The sequence below is a fragment of the Agelaius phoeniceus genome, chromosome 9, assembly GCF_051311805.1.
Source record: "Agelaius phoeniceus isolate bAgePho1 chromosome 9, bAgePho1.hap1, whole genome shotgun sequence".
NCBI classification, from domain to species: Eukaryota; Metazoa; Chordata; class Aves; order Passeriformes; family Icteridae; genus Agelaius; species Agelaius phoeniceus.
In genome coordinates, this window is record NC_135273.1 from 29738248 (window position 1) to 29762541 (window position 24294).

Here is a 24294-nt window from a genome sequence, read left to right on the forward strand (position 1 = left end):
CAGTAGTTTGGACAGTGCAGGGGGAACCTTGGATTGTGTGTCTGGGTGGCTGAGATACCAATTTCACTCAAGATGCTCTGGCTGTGACTGAGCTGTGGTTATCCAAGGCTGTGGCGGTACCTGCAGAAGCCCAGCAGTTGAGGAGGCTGCAGCTTCTCTATGACATCCCTCCAGCAGCAGGCTGTGGTCTCTTGGGGGCCAAGACCACGTGGGAATAGGTGGCAAAACTGCAAACCAGGTGTGAAGGCTTACTTGTGCTGCTAAGGTGGATGGCGGGGCAGTGAGCGCGGCTTCCCCTGCACAGGCTGGTCCATGCCCAACTTTAAAAGCTGTCTTGATTCAGAACCAGACACATCACTTCAGCTCCCACGGAAAAGCAGCTGCCCCAAAAGCCGGCGTGAGTTCCAGAAAATGGGAAGCAGGGATTTCTAGCAGACAGAAAAGGCAGGTGCTGCTGGGGCTTTGCACTATGGGACCTAACACCTGGGCAAGCAGAGGCTGGGAACTACCGAGAAAGGACTTAACCCCTTCGCCCTGCTGTTCTGGGTTGTGGCATTAGTGATGTCCATCCTGCACAGCTCACTTCTGCAGTGCGGGCCGCACCAGGAATCTGCGTGGCAGAGGGGCAAGCCCGCGGGGCGCTTACGGCTCTGCACCGATGGCAGGATCCGAGGGTGGGCCGAGGCCGGGATAGCATTTAAAAAAACATTAACCAAAATAAGTTTACAAGGAAAAAAAAAAAAGGCACGATATTGCGGCCATGTGGGTTCAGCAAAAACAGTCCGGCTGTGCCGCGGGGGTGAGCGCCTCCGCCCCGGGCCGCTGCGGAGCCCCCGAGCGCGGGCGCGGCGCCGCCCGCGCAGCCCCGCGCCGCCGGGAGCCGCTTCCCCCGAGCGGCGGCCGTCGGGGCGGCGGTACTCACTGTTCCGGAGCCCACTCGCGGAGGTTGCCTGGGGCGGATCGTAACCGCGGAACAAAACAGAATGAGTCAAAAAAAACCCACCCCGCTCCCTGGTTAATATTATCCCGTCTCTCGTCTCCGAGGGAAATTCCCGCGCCCAAAAGCGAGTGTTTGTACGCTGGGGCCGAGGCCGCAAGTTTTCCACGCCGAGGCTTTGCGGGGCGGTGCGGTGCGCCCATCGGACCCGGACCGGGCTGCCCCGCAGCCCTCCGCCGCCGGGACCCGGCGCGGGTCGGGGACGAGCGGGGGACAACCCCTCCCTGGGTCAGGCCAGGGAACCTACGGAAATAAAGATGTCAATTTAGCATAATTAAGAGATTTATTTGTCGTCTTTTATAAACTTTGTAAGCACCTACCCTATTGTCGAAAAGTTTATTTACAGAGTGGCCAGAAAGATAAAGATACCCCCCCCTCTCCTTCCAGCCCCCGTTAGTGGTTGTGCATTATTCGTGTTACCTGCGGCGCACTGGGTGCCGGCCGACCACGGGCGCCGGTCCCAGCCCGAGTATTTACATCCTGTCCCAAGTCCTACTACAAACGGAACACTTTCAAGTCACCAAAAAGGAAAACAAAACCAAAACCCCAAACCAGTGCGTACAAAAATATAGTCTCTAAAAAAAAAAAAAAAAAAGAAATCCCAATATTAATAGGCAGAAATGTACAGCCATACTAAAACCAGGGAGGGAAAAACTTTCCGGTCTCGGTGTCGCCGCTGTCGTCGGAGCGGATCGGTAAGGCACCCCCCACATGCAGACAGGGGACCGGGCTCTACACCACACAAGGCACCAAGGACACCTCACCACGACGGCACTGCATGCATCCATCCTCCCGCCGCAGCCCCTATGTACACCCGCCGCTCCGGCCCGCTCCGGCCCGCCCCGGCCCGGGGGAGCCCCGCGGCGCCGCCAGGTGCTCGTCGCGCCCCGCCGGGCCCCGCTCCGCTCCGCGCCCGCCGCGCTCGGCGGCGGCTCCGCGCTGGGTCCTGCGCGTCCCGCGCCGTCAGGGCGTCCGCGTCCGCGCCGCGCAGGGGGCCAGGGCGGCCGTGCCGCTCCCGCCGCCGGGTTGCGGGCACCCGCCGGCGGCGGCGGCGGCTCCTTTTCGTTCCTTCTGGCGCAGGTGAATCTTCGTGTGCCGCTTCCTTTCGTCGGAGCGGGCGAACTTCCTGCCGCAGAAGTCGCAGGCGAAGGGTTTCTCGCCGGTGTGCGTGCGAATGTGGGTGGTGAGGTGGTCGCTGCGGCTGAAGTTCCGCATGCAGATACGGCACTGGAAGGGCTTGTGGCCCGTGTGGATGCGGATGTGCCGGGTGAGCTCGTCGGAGCGGGAGAAGCGGCGGTCGCAGCCCTCGGCGGGGCACGGGTAGGGCCGTTCGTGGACCGGAGTCTTGCTGGGCCGGTTGGGGTACTTGCGGGGCCGCAGGATGGGCCGCAGCGGCAGGTGGTGCGGGCTGTAGGCGCCGGCGGGCAGCCGGGCGCCCGCACCCTCGCCCCCGCCGCTGCCGGGAGCGCTGCCGGGGGCGGCGCCCGCCGGGGGCGCCCCCATCGTGAAGTTGCGGATGGTGGAAAGCGGCGTGAGGGGCGGCGGGACGCGGAGCGAGTCGAGGGGGCAGGGGAAGGGCTTGCGGTCGGGGCCGGCGTGGAGCTCCCGCTGGCACTGGGGCGGCGGGAAGAAGCCTCCGTACTCGGGGATCATGGTGAAGAGCCCGCCGTCGGCCGCCGCCGCCTTCGGTGAGGGGTAGGAGGGCGGCGGGGGAAAAGGCAGTGCCCCGCCGCCGGCGGCGGGCAGGAAAGCCGAGGAGGGGTCTTGCGGGTACAGGTCACCGCAGCCCGAGTAGGGCGGCGGCGGAGGCGAGTAGAGATGCTCCAGGTCGGCTGGCTGGCCCTGAGCCATGGTACAGCCGAGGGCCCCGGCCAGCGGGTTGGGGGAGGTGGCGGAGGCGGCGGTGGCCGAGGAGGCGGCGGAGGAGGCGGAGGAGGCGGCGGAGGAGGCGGCGGAGGAGGGCGTGCTGACCCCCTGCAGGATCCCCGCGCTCACGATGTTGATGATGCCCTCGGGGTAGCAACCGGCGCCAGGGTACTGCGGGTCGATGGAGAATTTGCCCATGTAGGTGAAGGTCTGATTGCGGGAAGCCGGAGCATTGGGGGCGAAGCCGCCACCGTAGGGCAGGTCCAGGGCCCGCTTGTCGCCCATGTCCACGTTGATCATGCCGTCTGGGGGGGCAAGGAGCAGGTCAGCCCTCCGCGCCGCCACCCGCCGGACGACCGGCACCGGTCCCAGCCACCGCCCGCCCCGGCCCAGCGCGGGGCTGCGGCGCGCACATGTTGCGCTCCGGATGCTGGGGGGCTCCGAGCCGACTGCAACTTTCCCCCCCGAGCTGGGTGCGGAGGTAGGGCTGCCGCGAAGGGGCGGCGGGGACCCGGCCGGGCGGCGGGAGAGCCCCGGAGAGGGTCCCGGCGCCCCGTCCCAGTCCGACCCCCGCCCGCCGCCCCGAGTCTCCGCCGCCCCGCCGCTGGCCCGGCCCGCACCTGCGAGAGCTCCGCTTACCTCCTGCCACACCGCTCATCTGGTCGAACGGCCCTGCCAGGTCGGCATTGGGGAAGATCGCGACCGAAGTTGGCAGCGCGGCGGAGATGTCATCCGCCGGGTAAATGCCCTCGGGGAGCTGGTGCACGAACCCACCGAGGGTCACCGGGATCTTGTCTACCGCCTTGGCGGTCATCATGGGGGCAGCGGGGCGGCCGGGGGAGCGGCGCTCCCGGCCGGCGGTGGGCACTCGGGGCGGGGAGGGGAGGGAGAGGAGGGGGCGCTTCCCCCTGCCTCCCACTACCAGCGCGGGGGGACGGCGGGGAGCCGGCGCGGCATGTGCGGGCGGGCGGCCGCCCCGTCGCGGCGGTGCGGTGCCCGCGGTGCCCCGGGAGCGCCGCGCTCCCGCCGCAGCTCGCGCTGGAGGACAAGTCTGGCGGTAACTATTTATGGGGGCCCCCTGAATGCCCGGGACGTCACTGCCCATATAAGGACTGAGGAACGGGGCCCGGCGGTCACGTGGGCGCCCGCGTGCGGGACCCGCCGGCCCGCGCCCGCCCCGACCCCCCCTCCCTGCGCACCCTCCGCGCCCCGCGGGGGCGGCCCCGACCCGCCCCGGCCCCGCTCGGCCCCCGCCGCCGCCCGCCGCGCCGCCCAGGGGGGTATTCCGGTGGCGGGGCCCTTGTCCTAAAAAGGCGAGGATCCGGCCCCGCCCCGCCTGCCCTTTTAGGGCTTGTTCCGGAAATTTTTAAAAGGTTCGGAAAAGCAGAGGAGGTCCCGGGGCCGCCCCGCCAGACCCCGCTCACTTTCTCAGCAGCTTGTAACCGCAAACCGGCGGCGGGTCAGGAAACAGCCGCATTCACGGAATAAAGCTTCTCCTTTGTCAAAGAAAAAGTAATTTTAAAAAATAATTTTTTTTTCTTTCTGAATTACGGGTGGAAAGAGCCGCCGAACAGAGCGACTCGGCGGCGCTGCTTGTTTTGGAAAGTGTCTGATCTATATATACCGTCGCGAAAACGGAACCGCCTGCTCCGCCGTCGCTGGGTTGTTATTGTATCGGCGGGCACGAGCGAGGACGGGACGGGGAGGGGTGGCGGGGAGGGGGACAGGAGTGCCCCCCCACCTCGTTCCGTTCTGACCCTACCGCTCCCGCTTTGCTCAGTTCAACCTCGTGCTCCCACAGTTTCCATCCTCAGTAACATTTCCACCGCCGCTTTTGCTTTATTTCTCCGTGATCTCCTCCATAACGAGGGTATCAAACCAAAGAGTGCTTAAATTCTGGCTTTTTCTTTTTTTCCTCCAAAGTACTAAAAATAACCTCCCTTGTGCCTCCCTTCCCAGGAGAAGCCAATCTTTCATATGCTGTTCCCAAGCTTAGAGCTTGCAGCCCCTACATCTTCTTGCTGATGAGGGTGTCAGATGTAATTATTTTTGAAAGCTGTATCCCGTGTCACTAATCTCATTACTTGGGGATATTTCATCTCGTGGCTGTTTATTACTGCATTTAGGAAAGCAACTCTCACATATGGTCTGTAGCGTGTGAGGCCCCTTTTCAATAGTCTGCAGCGAAAAAAACAACCCATTGACAACCCAAGCAGCAGCAAGACATGGCAACATATGAGAGATATTATGACAGTGCATTCCTGTTCCAAAGCAGCAAGCCAGAGAATACATAGGAAGGCTAAAAACTCTTCCCTTTCATTTTTAACTGCAGACACCAATGTTTACAGGTCTAACACATTACAGCCTGTGCCATAGAAGAGGGGTGTACTCAGGGATCCCTGTGGTGTATAGACTTACCTTCTGCCTTGGCTCCCAAGCACTGTCACGGTGTCTCTCAGGAACCTCTTCATCCATGCCACACCTCACATCCCAGCTGAGAAAGGCTCTTTCAGTTCCTCCAGATCACGGCCTTTGGTGATGCTCCAGGTTCATTACATGTTCAGGCACCACAGAGTCCAGATTAGACAGCAGCATCCCTGAAAAATAAAGGTTTTAGGGGCATTTGCTAAGGAATAGTAGGCATAAAGCTAGATATTTGCCTTGATCAGGGAAGTATGCACAGTAATTAGTAAATATGTAACAGTGGTTTTTAACATAAATTTTTGTTACCAGTCCTCTCTAGCACTTAATGTACAGCCAATACAGTTTGACATATGAGATTTAGTTGAAAGCAAGCTTTCAGTGGGATTCTAGATATTTTCATTTAAAAAACCATCTCAATTTAAAAGTAAAATTTAAAAGTGTGACAGAGAGACAGGTTCTGGGAAATCTGACTGAGAAGTAGGAGCAATTGTATTGTACCTTTCTGTTACAGCTGAGCTATAATTGGTCTAATCGTTACTATGAAAGAACAAAATATTGGAATCTGTTGTGCAGTGGGGTGAGTTACTTTACATGAATTTGAGAAACAGTAACTCTAAGTGCAGTATCCTCCTTTACTGCAAAACATTGCAGATATCTCAGATTTAGGGCTTATGGATAGTCTACATCATCTTGTAATAATTCAAAATACCATATGCCAACAGATAACACTAAATCATACTGCACACAGAAGAAAGGAGAACCAAGGTTTCACACCCCACCTTAATCCCTCCATGAATCAACTCTAGCTTTGAACTAACTTGGCTAATTTAATGTTCTTCCACTATGGAAAAGGATTGAATGAAAGACCGACACAAAATTTAACTTCACCTGAGGAATACTACTGTAGTTGACTTGGCTGGTTAATTTTAAAAGGTTTCTTAAGAATGGAATAAATTTCCAGGGACAATCAAATCACTTGACATCTTTCAGTGGGGGCTTTGTCTCAATGGCAGCAGGATCTGGCATGGGGCAAGATGGAAGCATACTTAATGCTCAGTTTCAGGAAGTTGTTGACAGATGAAACTCAAATGTTTCTGGGCCCTTTTCAGATATCCTTGCTGTATTGCTTTGCATGTGCTTTGTACCTTTGATCTCCATTTGGCTGATTACAGCAGACTCTGAGGGTTGGACTGTCCAGCTCACACTGATGTCAGTGGCCCTTACATGCAGAAATATCCTACTGATTTCTGTGGTTCCTGTAAACAATGTGGCTTCATATGACAGACAGATTGTTGGTGAAAATTTCCAAATTCCCAATCACACCAAGAGCCTTGAATATGCATGACCTCTTAGTGGATATAGCAGTGCTTGAGGATGGTTCAGAGCTGAAAGGCAGAACTTCTCTCCTACTCCCAACTTCTTTGAAACCAGGCCCCTTTGGATTTACTGTACTTGCTCTTTTAACAAGCTGCTAGCTGACATTGCACTGGGGGTATATTTTCCTGCAGTCATTCTCTACCACCAGTACCTGAGATAGCAATTGTAGAAATAAAATCATCTTTGCCTCTGTACCTGAGTTGAGAGTAGCTGAGGAAAGAAAGGCAGTTTATCATCTGTGGAGCTGGCAACACATTTAACCAGCTTAGCATCACACATTTGAGTCATCTCTCCAGGGGGTTACTATGCTTTTGCAGCAAAACTCACCCGACCTCCTGTGCTAAAAGGCCTGCATGGGAAACACACCCTGCAGCTTCCACTCTGCATCCTGCTGCTTTCAGGAGGGTTAAGGTGGCCCCAGCTCAGCAGGTGCCCTAGGGAGTAGGAACTCATTTGGGAACAGGGAGTTGTTTACAGGTTGGAGATGAATGACCCTAACAACAGCAAAGAATGTCTGTCCTAAATCTGGAATAGATACATTTTGGGGATGGTGGGTTTTTAATGTTTCATGTAAAAGAGAAAATCTTCTCTCCAAAGCTGAATTTCAGAGTTTCCTAAAATTACCCCCTTTCACCGGAAAAAGATTTGTCATGTCCTCACAGGAAGAAATGCTTGTTTACTATTTCACCTTCTGTTTTGGCCAAGGCTGTCTGCTGGATTCCCAGGCTGCTGGCAAAAGCCACTTCCCTTCAGTCTGCCCTGCCTGCCCCTCACAGGCCTGATATAGGCTCTTAGTCTGCACTGGCCAGTCACCAAAACCTGGAATCCAGCCAGGGAAACCTGCTGTAAACATGAGCTTACAGAAAACATCTGGCTGGCTGCTGGCATGCTAGGGGAAGGGGATGGTTAAGGAGCAGAGAAAGCATCCCAGTCTACCCTTAATTACAGTACCTTGAAACCACTCTGTGGTTTTCAGCCAAGGCTGCTTGTTGTCTTAGGATGAGTGCCTGTAAATTTGAAATAAGTAAATAACTTTCTTGTGAGTCCTTGGCTTAGGATAGCAGTAGCAGCATTCTGAAGGGTTATTTAAATGTCAATAACTTCTTCTAATTCGGGCTATAGGAATTAAATAAACCCATGTGGAATCAATAAACTACTACTTTAAGTTCGTGTGGCTGTGAACAAGTATGTGTGACAGAGAAAACTTCCAGTCAAATAAAAGCAACAACAAACTTGTTTGCTCAAAACTTATTCCTGTTATTAAATACATAGAACATTTCCTGGACGTTCCTGTACACGCTTTCCAGCATATGTATAAAATCCGTGCTCCTGCTTCCACTGACCCCATGAGTTTCCCACGGAACGCCCGAGGGAACGGCTGCTCCCGCCGCTGTCGGGAGGGGAGCGGGGAGCGTGTGCGGCTCCACTGCCCTCTCCTGGGGAAAGGCGCTCCCGGGAGCCAGCGAGGACACAGCAGCCGAGCGAAGAGCGATGTTCTGGGCTGAGTTCTGCTGCTCTTTCACCGTATAACAGCACCCCTAAAGGTTTTCATCACACTCGTGCTACCTATAGAGAGACTCTAGCCCTATTGAGTCAGAGATCCCGGCCACAGCTGTGAGCCCCACAACCCCAACAGTGTCGATGTGTGAAGTGTTTGGAGCAAACCACAAGAGTGGCATCCCTGCTGAAAGGCTAAAATATCAGCTCTGCATGCTGCTTGCTGGGGGGACAAAGAAGAAAAAAAAAAGAAAAAAAAAGAAAAAAAAAGTTGCTTTCTCAACTGTGAAAATTGCTGGGATACACATGTCATTTATGAGACAAGACTCAAAATAATGACAACTTTGTTTCTAAATAGTGATAGTCTGCCTGCAAAGCTGTACTTTCCAGTCCTTTCTTCTGAAACTAGTTCCACTTACCCTTGTATTTCCTGCTCCAGTGTGCCTCCTGTGTTTTGTGTAAATACTGCCTTGTCCCATGGCTGGGCCTTCAGTCCAGAGAGAGACTGATTGAGCACGTGCCTTCATGATGCAAGTGGTCTTCTTTCTTGAAGGACTGAAATAAAACAAGTGTAGCAAGAGTCACATTTTCAGTTCTCTTGGTCCCATCACCTAGTGTTTGAGTGCTTAGAAAGCCTGTCAGAAGGGTTTCTGGACATATTCAGTTTATAGGAAACAGTGTCTTCAGCACTGGCCATACTTTTTATCTTCAAGTGATGAGTAAAGTCAGGTATAACATCTCTCTCCAGCAAACCAGGAGGGAAAAAAAACCTCTAACATCATTTTCCAAGCAGTCTTCTCTTACAAAGAGATTGAGAAGAGCTCTGTGGGGTGTTTCCCAGAAACTTCCCATCCCTCCAAGGAAGCTGGAGCCACTTACATGACTTCTAAATTTCCAAGCACTCGTTTGCATTTACTCTATGTGCCACTTCTCAAAACCTGTTTCCATTTATGTGTCATTTTTCTGTGTTTTTGTCTTAAAGAAGTTTGCCTTCATCCTTGGAAAACACTCAGCTCTTTGCTCTGGGTAAGTCAATCTGTGTGGTTCTGCCTTTTCCTTACTTTTTATCAGCATTTATTTTCTGCTCCTGAGGGTATGTCTACATGTTCTAGTTTCACCAGAAGACCATCCTGACTGTGAATTCTTTAGGACACAGGGATTCAGATTCATTTTCAGCAAAGTTACCCAATGGATGGCTTTCTGTCAGAACAGACAGCAAATTTTATTGCAGCAGAGAATTAAACAAACAAACAAACAAACAAACACCCACCCCCCATGAGATTAAAATAAGCAACATGTTTTGTTTTAACATTTCTAGGGCCAGATTTTTAAGTGGCATAAGTTAGCTTGAGTTTTCTGATCATGTAGCCCCTACAATCTGAGTGAATAAAAAAAATGGACATGATTTTATTTACAGTTTGGTTTCTTTTCAAGGCTAAAACTCCTGAGGGCAGGCATAGTCCTTTTCATCCTATATTTGGGCTGCTTCCACCTGTTTCACAGGAGTTTGTTGCTATCTTTGATTTGTTTTCTCTGCTGTGATATACTGTCCTTGTTCTTTCACCTCCCTTCTCGTTCATGTCTCTCTCTACTCCCTTGTCCAACCTTTTCAGCTCTCTTTTCCCTCTTCTTCCTGCTGTCTTTCCTCTTCCTTGGTAGTTCCTTTCCTTCCCCCTTATCTAAGCAATTGCTGCCAACATCTATATTTGGAATAGAGTGGGAACAAGCTATTCTTGTGACTTTACTTTGAAATAACTGAGAGGAGCAGATGATTTTCTTTGAATAAATAGAGGATACTTTGAGAAGACAGGCTAGTAAAGTCAAAACAGCATCATTAGGGAATACCTGCCCAGCAGGTTCATTTTTCCCAACTCTCAGGATAACTTAATCAAGTGTTAGTTCTTGTTTGCTGTGTTGTAGCTTTAAATCTTCCTTTAGTGCATAGTTCCTCTCTCCAGGTTAGTAACCTGAGGTGCTAACAGAGATCTAGCTCATCACCACAATGTCTGGGCTCTCAGACATCAAGAGGAATGACTGCCGCCTAAAATCAAATGCCAAAATTAGATGAACCTGGTTATATACTTGTTTAACACCTGAACTCAATGCCATTGCAGTTCCTGGTGTAGGCACAGGGTACTGTTATGGAGTCCCACTTATATGGGCTAGCACAGAAATATGTTGGGAAGAACAATTTCTTATCGTGCAATTTGATTTCTTCATGTCTTCTCACATTAACTCCTTTTCATCACCAACTGTTCCTCATCCCCCCTGCCATTTAAACTGCTGTAAGCAACACATTAACAAAGCCAGCAAGAAACAGAGCCACCCGAACAGGGCAGCACAGAATGTATTTCTCCCTATCTCCCATATTTCTGTGTTTATACAATTAACTCCCACACTGGCAGATCAAACAAGAAATTAGGCCAAATAAGAAAATCAGCATCAAGGCTTAGCTTGTGCCATAGAAAGACCCAAGTCTATTTGTCTACTCCCAAGTGAAGCTGGTTTTATTAGAACTCTACTCCTGCAATGTGTTTGTGTGTCAAACAGCTTCATACAGGGGAAGATACATGAAATTACATGCAGAAAAGTGCAAAGACAAGATCTTTCCTTACAAATTAAGCACACAAAGGAGAGATTGCTATTAATGTTAGACAAGAAACTAGAAAAAAGTAATTCTTCTACCCATTGATGATTCCTGGCATTTTATAAATGTTCCAGCTAACAGAAATGGTCATTCTGACTTGGTACTTCAGCAGTTGTGTCTGTAATAATTGTTAATGAACTCAGTTTGCCTACAGAATATAAGTCAATACCAGTATCTTAGGAGGGCAAGGCTGACAGAACTCTAATGCCCAGACTAATATAAAACCAGATCAGTCTTCAAGCAAACAGATTCTTTTCCATGTTCACACTACTACTACTGCCACCACACTGCAGATCTTGAATGTGCAGTGTAGATCAACAACAAACAGCCTAAGCAAAGGGAAAAATGAATGACCCAAGCTAAGAAGCAACATCTACTTTCAGCATTAGCAGCAATTCCCAGGAGAGATTGCTGAGTGTGTATGGGCTTCTGTCCCTTAAAACTGAGCACAAGGGAATTGGTGCACGCAGAAATAACAAGGTAATAACAATTTCATACTGAATTAAGTGCATGTGCAATGGTTAAGTGCATTTGATCAGTATTAGATGAGTTTTTGTAATTTTGTGCTGCCATAGAAAGCACATATGTTTTATTTATGTGTTTCCAACCCGAGGACAAATGAGCTTTGGCATATTTAGAGAGCACTAGTAAAAATGGTGAACTCAGAGTACCCTCCCAGTTACCCCTGTACTATCTCTACCATGCTGGCAACTTGCAGCTTTCCTCTCAGTCCCCTTGATTCCACATGCTCAGCTGAATAAAAACTTCAAAGAGCATCTGAAAAATAATCTTTAGTTTAAGGCTCACAGGGCATTAAGGGCACAGACCTGGGCCAGTTTACTGAAGAGGTAGTTAGCCCACAGCTGTACAGCCACAAACAAGTGTACTTCACTGGCCCAGGGACCAGAAACTGCTTCCCAGGCTCTCAGGGGTGCCAATGTGTCTTTGATTTTTATTATTGAGCAGATATAGGATATAACTATGGCTTGGTTGTACCTAAGCCATAACTAAACCCCACTGACATGTGCATCCCAACCTCCCTGGTCTGCACAAGCTGAGAAAATGAGCATTTTCTGAGCCTTTCTACCACCACTCAGATTGGAGGGAATTTTTGTACCCAGAGTTAGAGTCCTTGCCCATGGTATGTGATGTGTTGGTTTCAGTCCTCCTTTCTGCCTAAAAGCATCTCAGCCCATTTCTTTAGTCTCACAGGATAGCACCCAAAACCATGTTTCAGAGTCACTCTCAGTGCCTCCTCATGTCTTTATGATTAAGGCTTTGGTTTTATGTGAAGTGAGCCAGCTGCACTGTCTTCATACTGGGGGTCAGGGTACTTGCCTGGAGAAGAGCTGAGATCCGACAGGAAGACAGAGCTTGTGTTCCAATTTCTGCACTCCAGTGTGGTGCAGGTCACGAGGAGCCAACAGGCTGTGCATCTGTGGAAAGGTGAATGAGAAAACTCTAAGTGCTGCATTACAAGTAGTTAAAACCACAACCTTTCCTTTTCCACAACCTGCAAGCACTCTCCAGGCATCCAAGGATGGACAATCATTGTTGCCATACTCACACCCCAGCCCCCAGAAGGACAAAGGAAAAGGTGTGAAGAAAGAGCTGCTCCACACAGATGATGTGTTTCACCTTAACTCATAAGAGATATCAAGGAACAGGAAGTATTCACCTGGGATGTACAATAGAATCTCCTTAAAGCTAGGCTGAATAATCATAGAAACACAGAATCAAAGAATCAACTAGGTTGGAAAAGACCTTGGAGACGATCAATTCCAACCTGTAATAATAACCTACACTCATAACCACATTATATTCCATGCTGTGATTGAGGACAGTGCTTGTGCTGGAGCACACTAAAAACACCATCTCTGCCACATGCCTGGACAGCCTGACCAGGCCTGCCATGGACTTTGCAGACTTTGTGATAAGCACAATTATTGAAACACAATTTAAAGTTGACAACGTGTCTAAAAACACACACAATGTCAGAGGAGGAATGAAATGTTGCTTCCCCCTCCTTCCCCAAACTCATTACAGGCTAAGGAAAAATAATGTATGGAGAATAATACTTCACCATCTAAAGAGTTTTTCTGGTTTCTAAATCTAGTGAAGAGTCATTGTATATTTTGACAGAAAAATGGATCAAAATAATAAAGTGAATACAAAATTATATTGCTGTCAATAATTTAATTTACACAAAATAGCACTGTGACATGGTAATTGTTATATATGATGCAGCATTCAGTATAATATTTGGAGAATGCATTATAGAAAGTCAACATTTAACTACTAAAATCAACTTACATAATCAAAGCTGTCAGAGAATCTTTACAGTTTTATATTAATTTGAATGTAATTTACTATAGAGGTGTCATTCTTAGAGGTGCTTACAATAGTTAATGATCTCTGCATTTCCATTAAAAAATCCTATTTTCAAAGGTTCATCACTTGGTCTTAAGAACACTGAACCCTCCGGCACATTTTCTTTTTCCTTATAAAAACTCTGTTAGACAGTTTAAACTTTACTCTCAGAGTAGATAGCGTAGTTGCTTTCCAAATTAATTTTGAGGATTTGCTAATTTGCTGCTTGCCACCCCAGGATCTCAGAAAAAAGAAGGGTTCTTTACAGAAGAAGTCATTACAGTTACATATTCCTCTTCCATTTTCCTGAGCATGTTACCCCTCAGACCATTTTTCTTGCTGAAATGTCTGGCTTCCAATATTGCATCACCTTCTCCATCATTCCTTCCCTCTTTCCCATTTTGCTGCCTTTAAGCTTTCTTCCAGGTCCTTCTCCTCATCTCAGACTTTGACTCCCAGCTCTGTTCTGTGTCTTCTCACACATGTCCCCATTTATGCTGGCATCTGCTGCTTCCATGGCATGTGGCAGTCCATGGGCTCTCCTGGCTGCAGCTGAATTTTCTCCCAGTTTTTCTTAGCTACACACCTGTCAGCCTCACACCTTTTTTCAAGCTGCAACCAGAATTCACTTTTCCAACCTATTCTAAGTCCAACAATTAGTTTTGCTCTAGCAAGTACATTTTTCTCCCTAATCTTTCAGGCTTGATTCCTATCAGACTTTTGCCATCAACCCACCCAGACCTGCTCTGTTGGTTGCTTGGTGATTTCCAGTTTGCCAGCCACAGGAACTGTGCAGCCCTGAGGCATTAAAGTTGTTTTCCCCTGCCCCAGGCTTTCTGCCCAGGGGGTAGGACATTGCAAATCAACTGCCCACAAATACCTTGTGCAGGTCATTTCCAAAACCAGAATTTGAAAGGCAGATTGTCAAAACAAACCCATTACCCATAGTAAAACTGAAACCAATAATTACCTTACTTTGGTAGACCTGCTCCGGTTCATGGGTCTGGTTTTCCCAAATCCTCCTCAAATTCACTTATTTTTCATCCATGTCACCTAGCTGTCATAGATCCTCTAGCTTTCTGCAACCTCAGTCTTATTAGACCAGACCCAACATGCACAACTGCACCCAAAATCCAAATTATTATTACCATGTAAGAATTTAGATTTACATGGATATAATTTTGTCACTTACACAGGATCTCTTTATTTTCTCCACAAGGAGAAGAGCTTTTAAAAATATTTAGGATGTTCTATTCTAGCCATTCAGTCTTCTTATAGCCACTTTTTTCCTTTGCCCACACTTACCCAAAATGCTTCCTTCCTTTTTTCCATTGGTGTAATTTCTGTGTTTGAAAAAAATGAATATATTAATTTCTAATAATTCAGTGATGGAATTAGATGGAAATCTCCTTTCCATTACACACTCTGGAAACAAGATTTGCAGTTTCAGACAAAAAAATATCTGTGGCTTACTTATCATGTTGCTGGAGGTGGAAAGAGAAACTGTTTCATAGATGTCATGTTGGGATGATGGACTTGATCCAAGGGAAATGTGCTCATATTTTGACTGGGTAGCACTGGTGACTGACTCAGCAGGAGAGTTTAACTAGGAAAAATAACAATGATAACACTGGGAGTATTCTATTTGATCATTCAGATTCATAATTTAGTGATAAAAAAACCTCTAGAAATTACTTTTATTTTTCCCAGTGGATATCCAGCTGGACACAAGTAGAATTAGTGTCTGAATAAATTATATTTTATAGAGGCATTTGACACACTTCAGATTTTTATTCTGATTTTGGGAAAAAATCCTGGAAGACTGACGATAGCATGGACTACTGTCTGAAAGCTCCAGATGTTATTTCATCATTCTTTGTGTTGAGGAAACAGAACTGGAAGATAAAACTTGAGTACTGTCAGAAAAGTCAGCGGCTGTATGGATCTCTTCTCTACGGGATGAATAGGACCTGACAAACACAGGAGCTTAGAGGATGATCTTCCAGACTGGATGATAATTCTTCCATTTTCACTGTCCCCCAGAAGAATCTACCAAACCCGTTTATCTTCATTCAGTATTTTTACTGCTTGAATCTCAATGAAGAGGTTTTCCTCTGATGTAGGTAGTCTGTTACCAAATGCCTGCTCTCCCGAGGGTGACGCCCACTTCATTCAAGTATTCCTGGTGCAGCGGGGATGTTAGTGGCTACTGGCTTGCAGCCAACATCCCACACGTTTCCTCCGCAGCAAAAATGCCTTAATTCTGACCCACTGCCTTTCAAGTAGATAGTGAAAAAAAATCAGTCACAAAGAGCTTTGCTTTTATCTACATTTCCCCTTCAAAAAGATCTGAAAAATAACTTCAGATATTGTTCTTTTCTTTTTCAAGGTCTACGGTCAGCAGGGGTGAGGCTTGGTGCTGCTGTTAGAGCTTGAGCCACAGAAGAAGCTGAAGGCACTCAGTTTGTTTGTAGGTTTGGGCAGAGGAGTTTGCAGCAGGGTGACTGCCCAGGGGCTGGATCAGTGCCTGCTGTTGTGCCAGGGGCTGCATCCAGCACCTCTCCTGAACACCATTCCTTCTGAAACTGTCACCTACCGTGGGAGCTTGTTTTTCTCAGGCAGGGCACTGACAAAAGATCAGAAGGAACAGCAGATTTTGGCTCTCAGCTGAAGTTTCCCATCCTCATTACAGATAGGAAGAACACTGCTGAGCTTACATGAAGCTGGGGCAGTGTGTGCTGAGCCCAGCATGTGAATGAGCAAGAGGAACTTGCACTTGCTCACAGACTGGGCATGCTGCAGGCCTGGCATGGCCACCACCAGTGGCTTTGAGATGTGACCAATTATGCAACACACACCCATTCTAAGACCCACAAAAGCCAAACACATAAATGGGTTTAAGACCAGTGCACGGAAAATGGGATATAGTGAAACAAAGCTGTCCATTTCCTATCTCCATTGCACATAATCCTAAGGGAAGACAACACAAACACATCTTATATTTGAAAATCTGGCCAAGAAGAGGTGAGGAGAGGTCCAGCAATGCTCTCAGGGGAATGTGGAACCCAAAATTACAACATGAGGAGAGCTGGAATCAGAAAGCAGGGAGAAAAAGCTTTTGGCAAAGTAATGGCAAACCATTGAGTTCATTTCCAGTGGTGTTGTCAGGATGCAAGAAAGATAAACTACTCTCCAAGTGAATGTTATGTAGTGAGAAATATCTGAGGGAAGACATTAAGAAACAGATATAAATCAAAAAGATACCAGGAAAGAAAAGCCCAAAGACAACGACAATCTGGGAAAAATCACCAAGTGAAGGCAGATGGCCAAATCTTGTGATACAGATAGAAAGATAATCTACTTGGTTCAAAAGAACAAGAAAGTCTGGATGGCTAGAAAGAAGAGAGATAATTAAATGGAAAGAAATGAACTAATTAAAGAAATCATTAATGCTGACCTTGCATAAACAAAGTTTCAAAGATTGCACACATGCTAATTTGAGGAGCAGGATGGCTAGAGGTATGGAGACAATTAAAAATATTCACTCCTCTATACCAGGAATAATGGGAGAATCTGAATGGAGATTAAAAGTATTTGGTACTGTTCCAGTGGATTATGGTCTTGGAAAAATAACATGGAAACAGATGTGGCAATATACTGAATTTAAGGAGAATTGCAAAATGTACCGATGAACTCAAGGAACAAAACTAAAACAGTAAAATGAGCATAGGTTAAAACACAAGCTGCAGAAAACTGACAGCAGGAATGATTTCAGGGAAAAAAACTGGAATAGGTAAATTGGATAAAACAGAGGAAAGGCTGGCAGCCATCATCACCATGACACTTGCATTACATCTCACTTCCAAATGCAGAGTCCAATCTGGGAGAAGGCAAGAAGCAGAATATGCTCTTTTTGGGGAAAAAAGGCTTCTTTCTTTTGTAAGTTCCTGTGTCAGTAGCCATTTTATAGGGCTGCCAATCATGGCATATCAACTGAAAAGCCAGATCATTTTCTAAAGCATTTACCTTCCCAGAGAAAGATTTTCAAGTTGACTGTGTACAATCCAGCTGCTGCTTTTAATCTTTCCCTGACAACAGTAGTTGTTTTATTACTTTGACAGTCATTTTCAGCCCATGAATGGTACCACAGTCCTTGTAAGATAGGAAAACTCTTTTGATCTATAATTTCATAAGGTTTAGCAATAGACAAAGGATTTTTCCGGTATACTTGATCACACACTTGCTGAAGTTTAGGCCTAGAGCCAATAAAAATGCACTGGGCTACCCTTTTGGAGATACACAAAATCTTTCACAATTCCTCACAATTTTGGATAAATAATGACTGCCAGAAAAAAGACAAAAAAAAACTTATTATAAAAATACTGTCTATTAATAGAAAATTAAAAACCAGGTTACTCCTGAAATAACATTGATATACATTGTCACAATCACACTGTTTTAATATAGTATGATCTATAGGATAGAAAATATGTATGCAAGACAGGCATAAGTGCAAAAAAGGAAGGAATTTCAAGCTGTCTGTAATAGCAAAGAGAAACTGGGAGAAAACTCAGGCAGACAGAGTAGTTTTCCAGCATAATGACCTGTTCTCTACTCTACAGCTAAGAACTGAATATTTTGTGCAGTCTGAAATACTGTATAAGCTCTAAAAAGAAAATGTATTTCCAAACAAGACTAGAAAGCCATTCAACAACCATTCAGAGTGAAAAAGCAATTGAAAATTTAAAAATCTGTAATTTTTATTAGTACAGGCTGCTGTACTTTGAGCACTTACACATATGTTAAACTTCTCACACACGTGCATCCCATTTTCTTCTCCTATTCCTATTGGAACACATTCTGCTTTTCCTTATGTATAAGAAATTAAACCAGAAAACTTTTCTGATATTCTGAAGTGTAAGGACAGTGTTTCCAGGAGAGCTATTCATTTAGCAGCAGTCAGCTGAATATGTAACTACCTGTGGGGAATATTTAGATAAGGTGCTGCATTGAAGTCTAACTTCTTTGAATTTCATCCTTCAAAAATTCTATGTCCATTGGCATAGCCAATTTCCATAAAGACATTCCATTCTAAAAATCCACACCAGGCTTAAAATTTAAAGAGTAAAAATAAACAAGTCTCTTTTTTGCTGGGTGCAGTTAGAAATCAGTCAGCTTGATACTTAGATTGATTAGAAGGAAATTAAGGAGGATTAAAGGATAAACAGGAGTGTCCCTTCCCACTCCCTGCACTGTTCAGTTGTTGGTGTCTCTAGTATTCCTTAAATAAGTATATTTCAGTTGACAAAAACATTGGATTTCATACCTTTTGCTAGTCAGCTTCTGTTTATAATCTCTTGAAATTTCCACAGAATTCCCCAAAATCACATTTTCTGGCAAAATACCAGCCTGACTCCTACAGTCTAACATTCAAAACACAAATACTTTGCCTCAGTATTTTCAGATAAACCACTTAATTTGGTTCCATTAAATTATTTGAATAAAATATTGAGATGCCTCTGTGCAATTATTTAAAAAAACATAAGTTCCTTACCGTCCGCTAAAACTGACCCCAATGTCACTGACCTCAAGAAATCAGCTCTCAGTGCAAGCAGAGAGCTTAACTTCCGTTTCTCTCATTTGTCAGATCTCTAAATGAAAGACTCTTTAAAGGCTTATCTTTGTCTAAAACACTTAAAGTTGTATTTTTAGCCCCACTGTTTTGGAATAATGCACAGTTCTGAGCCTTGCAGATGCAAGATTCTTCTTTCCATTCTTTCCTTCAGATTAGGAAGACTCAGAGGAAAGAATTTGGCCGCTGTTGTTTGCTAATTATGTTAAGAAGTGCCTACAGTACATCAACCTCTTGCATCAGACCATGCTTGGAATTACAATTTTCTCAGCATTTGCTCACTCAGTCTTCAGTAACTGAATTATTTCCAGCCATTATCAGTTCTTGGACTTTCCCTTTGAGACCTTAGTCCACTACAGTGGGAAAGACAGACTTACTGCAGGAAACATGGCTGTGTGTTTCTGCACCCTTCCTGCCACATCTTGCAAAATGCTTAAGACATTGTGCAACAGAAATGAATGAAAATTTGAAAGCACAAGCAGAGCTGTGCTCTGATAATCCATGCAAACTCCAGTTCATGTAGGTGTCAGCTCTGAGTACTGTAAATAACGAAGAGGTCTCTCTGGCTCCAAGCCCTGCTGGAGGCAGGAGCAGTTCCTCCCCTCAACTCCAGGTGCAGGTGTTGATTGCTCCCAGCACAGCAGTGCCTGGGGAGTTTCTGCTGCCCCAGACTGCCATGGTGCAGCAGATCACTGCAAGTACAAGGCAGCAGCTCTACAAGTCTGGAAGAACTTTGTGCAAATGGGACTGGTTGTGTTTCAGGGGGTGCAGAATACCCCACCAGGACCATTTTGCCATCTGTAATCATGTTTGTTTAACTGATGATCTACGTCTGCAAAAGCATCAACTTCACAACCGATTATTCATCAAAAACTTACCTCCATGCTTTCTGTTTCCAACACTGACTTTCAGGAGATTTCATCTAATAAATCTAAAGTAGACATGTATAAACAAACGTGGCATTTTACTAAGCTTGTTAATTGTGCATCAAGATACACAGTGTTAGAAGTACACCCCATACTGGAGCTCATGGAAGACGAGCATGCAAAAAAGGAAAGATTATTATCTACATGATCAGAAACTTCAATTTGTTTTAGCTTCATCTGTTTTGGATGTTTTGACTGAAAATTGCATTAATAATTTCCAAGATATGACTAACTGATTTAAAATATGATGTCTCCATATGACATTTCAACATTCTGCACACTGTACCTAAGAACAATCAGACTGAAGTCTTTTGAATGCAGTGTTTTGTCTCTGTTCATTTGTAAAATACAACTATCCCCTCATCATTCTGTGTGGGACAAAAGAAATACTAAAGAGCTTTTTGCCTTAGAAGAAGAAGAAAGAAAGAAAGAAAGAAGGGAAGTTTTCTCCTCAACAGCAAATAAAGGACCCAGTCTCTCGGCACCAGTTCACTGACTCAAATAATCTCTTGGAGAAAGAGACAACTGCTATCTTCTGAATTAGAGTCCCAATAGAAGCTTTTCTGCATAGTGAAGCAAATCAGAAACATAAGGCCCTCATTAGCAGAAGCAGATTCTCCAGGAACAGAATAGTGACTGGGAAATCATCTGATTCCTGGACATCCAGCATTTCAGCCATCAGCCCCAGAACAAAAGGAAGGGGGAGGCCAAGGGCCCTGGCACAAATCTGTGCTCAGAAGGACTCTGCTGCAAAACCTTTTCCAGGCACCTGTAGGACAGTATCTGCTTTCCTTTGGGCTCAGCACCCTTCCAACTCCTCACCTTCCTGCTTGACATGAGGGCAACTTCTGCAGCAAGCACATTCCCACACCTCTTCCTGAGGAGGAAGGATACTTGTCTTCTCCTGGCTTCAGTGTCTGAAGTATCTGCCAATATTGGTGGATGTTGGCACTGCTGTACCAAAAGGTCTGTTGCAACATGTAGGTCGGTGTTCTCTGATAATCCAAAAAATTGTACTGCTGAAAAGGAAAATTTTAAACAACCAAATAATGGCTTGCATAGAAAACAGCACCCTTCTGCCTCAACTCTCTGGCATTCTTCCAGCAATTGGTCCTGGGCAGGGTGTTGCAGCATCATTCCAACTTTTGGCATGAGCTCTGTCAATTGCCCTTCCTCCCAGTTCCTATCTTTTCCCTCAAATCAGAAAATGCTTTGTGTTACTGGAGAGAAGGAAGCATCCTCCTCTGGTTAGAGATGCCAAATGAAAAATCAAAAATATGTCTAGCATTTGTATAGGTTATACCTACATACATATACACACATATATGTAGTTTGTATGGATCTAGTGTCTTATCCAAAGACACTAGATTCTTACATGTAAATAAGAGAGCATTTGGATTGTGGTTTGGGGCAGGTGGTTTCTCATGCAAACATATGAGGCTGCATTACAGCTACAAATGTTTCTTTTGAGCACTTAACACGGCAATAGTATGAAACTATCTGTGCAAACCTTTTACAGGTGATGTTCTTAAGCCTTGAGTTAGTTTATTAGTGTTGCTAAACCAAATGGACTGAAACAGTTAAAACTCATGCATTTTCTATGAGCAGTTTGTAAACAGAGAAAATTGTTGTCCCTGATAAACTGAGTATCAATATGAAGCAAAACCAAGTGTTCAGAAAATTTTCAGCAAATGAGGTAATATTGTGACACATATTATCACCTCTCAGAAAGGAGAGTACATATATTGGTAACAAGCTTCCAAAGCAAACTGGATATGTAGGGCTGACCGATTTTTTCTTTTTCATCAATAAAGTGTGGAGGAAATTGCAGAATTGTTATTAATCTTGCCATTTGACACTTCTTGCTGTGAGATTTAATTTCATAAATATTCCTTGAAAGAAGAGGTTTTAAAAACTGGAATGACCTGGGATCCCCAGTGGTGAAAGGTGAAGTGGGCTGTATTTGGAATCACTTCTGCAGAAAGGGAACACCTCAATAAATGCTCCGTGTGACCAGTTCTGACAGAGGGTTGTGTATCTGCCAATGCAACCCACATTTTTTATGCTAGTACAAGTCAGAATAAATATTATCTCCCCTCGTGTGACAGACCTTTGATAAAGCAGAATTGGCCTGGTTGATTAGGAGTATGTGTCAAACACAGATAATGGGGGAATCCCTTTCAGCAGCAGCACAGCACCTCAGCAACCATAACAAGGCCAATTTAACGAGCCTTCTGTTTTCCAAGAGATATTAATTGCAGTCCTGTCACATAAGATACAATTCAAGATAAAATACGTAAAAAGGGGGGGAATTGGATTTAATTCCATTTTTGTCATGATTATAAATTTTCTTGCAGGACTATGAATCTTACCTCTGCTGATCTGAATACCCTCAATGGCTGGCACACTGCAGCAGAACATTTATTGTTATGAGTTCTGCTGAACACCAGAAGAATGTCGGGTTTTCTGCTGATTCTTTCTACCACTATGATTTTTATTCTACCCTACACAGTTTGTTTGCTTGTTTCTTTTCTAAAAACACACAAAGCAGGCACCCAATCATGTGTCTCCACCAACAAGGATGCTTCTTCATTCCTCATCACCAGTACTATCAAGATTTTATAAATGGTTCTGCAAATGCCCCATTTGATACTTCCTTAGGGACACTCCCAGGCTTACAGATAAATATCCATCCAAGGATTGTGCTGGATTGATGTACAAATTATCTTCACACAAGTAAATCAGAATCCCCAGTTCAGTGTTTCAATAGTTGTATCTCCAATCAGCTGTCATAATTGAATAAATGTTCTTTGTTTGTGCATTATATAAACTTTGTACTGCCAATGCTTGTGCTCTCAGGCCAGGCTCCTTCAGTCAAGGGAGAAGGCTGACCTGCCATATGCTGGGTGCTGCTGCACACATTGCATTTTCACCTGAGTCAGAGCAGCTCCAGGCTGACCCCCTGCATGTGGCACATGCTGAGCAGTGGCTGCTGCCTGCATGTGCACTGTGGCACTAAACAGGTCTCAGCCACCAAGCTGCTCGTCTTCCTGTACGGAGGATTTTCCATTAAAATTAATTCTAACAAATTCCATTGATTCTAACAAATTGTCACTTCTGTGGATGCAATGTGCTTCTGAATGAGATCTAAGCTGTCTTCTAACAGTGAATACCTTTGTGATGAAACACTGACTGCAAAGTTCCAATGGCAGTATATTCAACTCTAAATATTCCCAAATTATATCAAAATGGGAGAAAGTTAGAGAAATTTAATCCTTACTCTTAATGTCAACATGAGGCTAGAATAGTTCAGTTTCTTTAAAGATACTGCAGCAGGTTTTTTTTTGTTTTTTTTTGGTTTTTTTTTTTTTGTTTTTTTTTTTTTTTGCTAAATAGAGGAACCTTAAAGCTGTTCATAATCCTAAACCTCTTGCCCTGGCAGTGCCAAGAACTTCAAAATCATGACATGTATCACCTGTAAACATACCTTGGTCATCAAGAGGTTGATTTTCTTCCCATGACTGAGAAAGAAATAGATGGGAAAAAACCCAAAGATGGGCTACTTTTCTATAAAATATGTTAATGACGTTTTTTCGGCAAGGAACAAGGATGCCCACAAAGACAGACTTTTGGGAATATTTAGCATTTATATAGGTCTTTACATACGAATCTGAGAGATTACCTCAGACTGTTTAGGATATGATAAAAACCCAGAGTCTAAAGCTGCTTGCTTATGAAGTTCAGGCAAGCATAGGCTCACCAGCAGAGTGGTTACATTAAGGGACTTGGGGTGACAGCTTGTAATAAAACCTTCCTTTCATACATTGATGCCAACAGTAAGGTTCACCATTTTCTGCTCAGAGCCTGCATATTCAGGAAACATGGAACTGAAATTCAGCCAGGCACACACATCCCCCAGAAGTGAAAGCATGGTCTGTCAGCCAAATGACACAAAACACTAAAGCACACGTTTTAAAGTCTGGTCTTACTCAGCAAAATATTTGCATGCTTTTGGACATGTCTCCAAATGACAGCATTTCCTAAATGCTTTCCTCAAGAAGTGAGGCCTCATTTGGCCTAAAGATGCAAGCAATGTACTAACCTGAATTCTTAGAAGTATATGGGAGTCCCAATTAATATTTTAAAAGTCCCAGCTGGAAATGATCTGCATTTCAGGAACCTCAATAACTTTACAAATTCTGTCCAAGGAGTTTAATTTGCTTCTGAAAGGAGGTGCTTTAAAGATTATAAATATACAATTGACAGTAATAGAACCTAAGCATGTAATCCAGTACCTGTTGGGCCAGAAAGCAAGTCTGACACTAAAATGAGCAGCTCTTTGCTGCTTGTATGAAAATGCTGAGATCATTCCAGGTGACCCTGTGCAAAGATAAAAGGACCAACGGAGTTTTTGTACACACTATTTTCTGATTGCAAGAAAAAAAAACAAAACACAGAGATGTGAGAAAATTAACTGGTAAAATTATCAAATAATCATGATTTGGGGGTGTTGTTGCTGTTTTTTAAGATTTCCTTTAATAACAAATATTGACATTGT

The 24294-nt window shown here is 45.5% G+C and overlaps 1 protein-coding gene and 1 long non-coding RNA gene across 2 annotated transcripts; one reads left to right on the top strand and one right to left on the bottom strand.

Annotated features, from left to right (window-relative positions):
• Positions 1-1270: 1270 nt before the first annotated feature.
• Positions 1271-3964, bottom strand: EGR2 (early growth response 2). The gene is made up of 2 exons (XM_054637664.2): positions 3503-3964; positions 1271-3168 (listed from the first exon to the last, which is right to left on the bottom strand). The coding sequence occupies exons 1-2, from the start codon at positions 3678-3680 to the stop codon at positions 1961-1963; spliced, it is 1386 nt and encodes a 461-aa protein (XP_054493639.2). The 5' UTR covers positions 3681-3964; the 3' UTR covers positions 1271-1960.
• On the top strand, positions 2180-23060 carry LOC143694785 (uncharacterized). The gene is made up of 3 exons (XR_013183498.1): positions 2180-2317; positions 18965-20702; positions 22094-23060. It is a non-coding gene; the product is annotated as an uncharacterized LOC143694785 (long non-coding RNA).
• The last annotated feature ends 1234 nt before the right edge of the window (positions 23061-24294 follow it).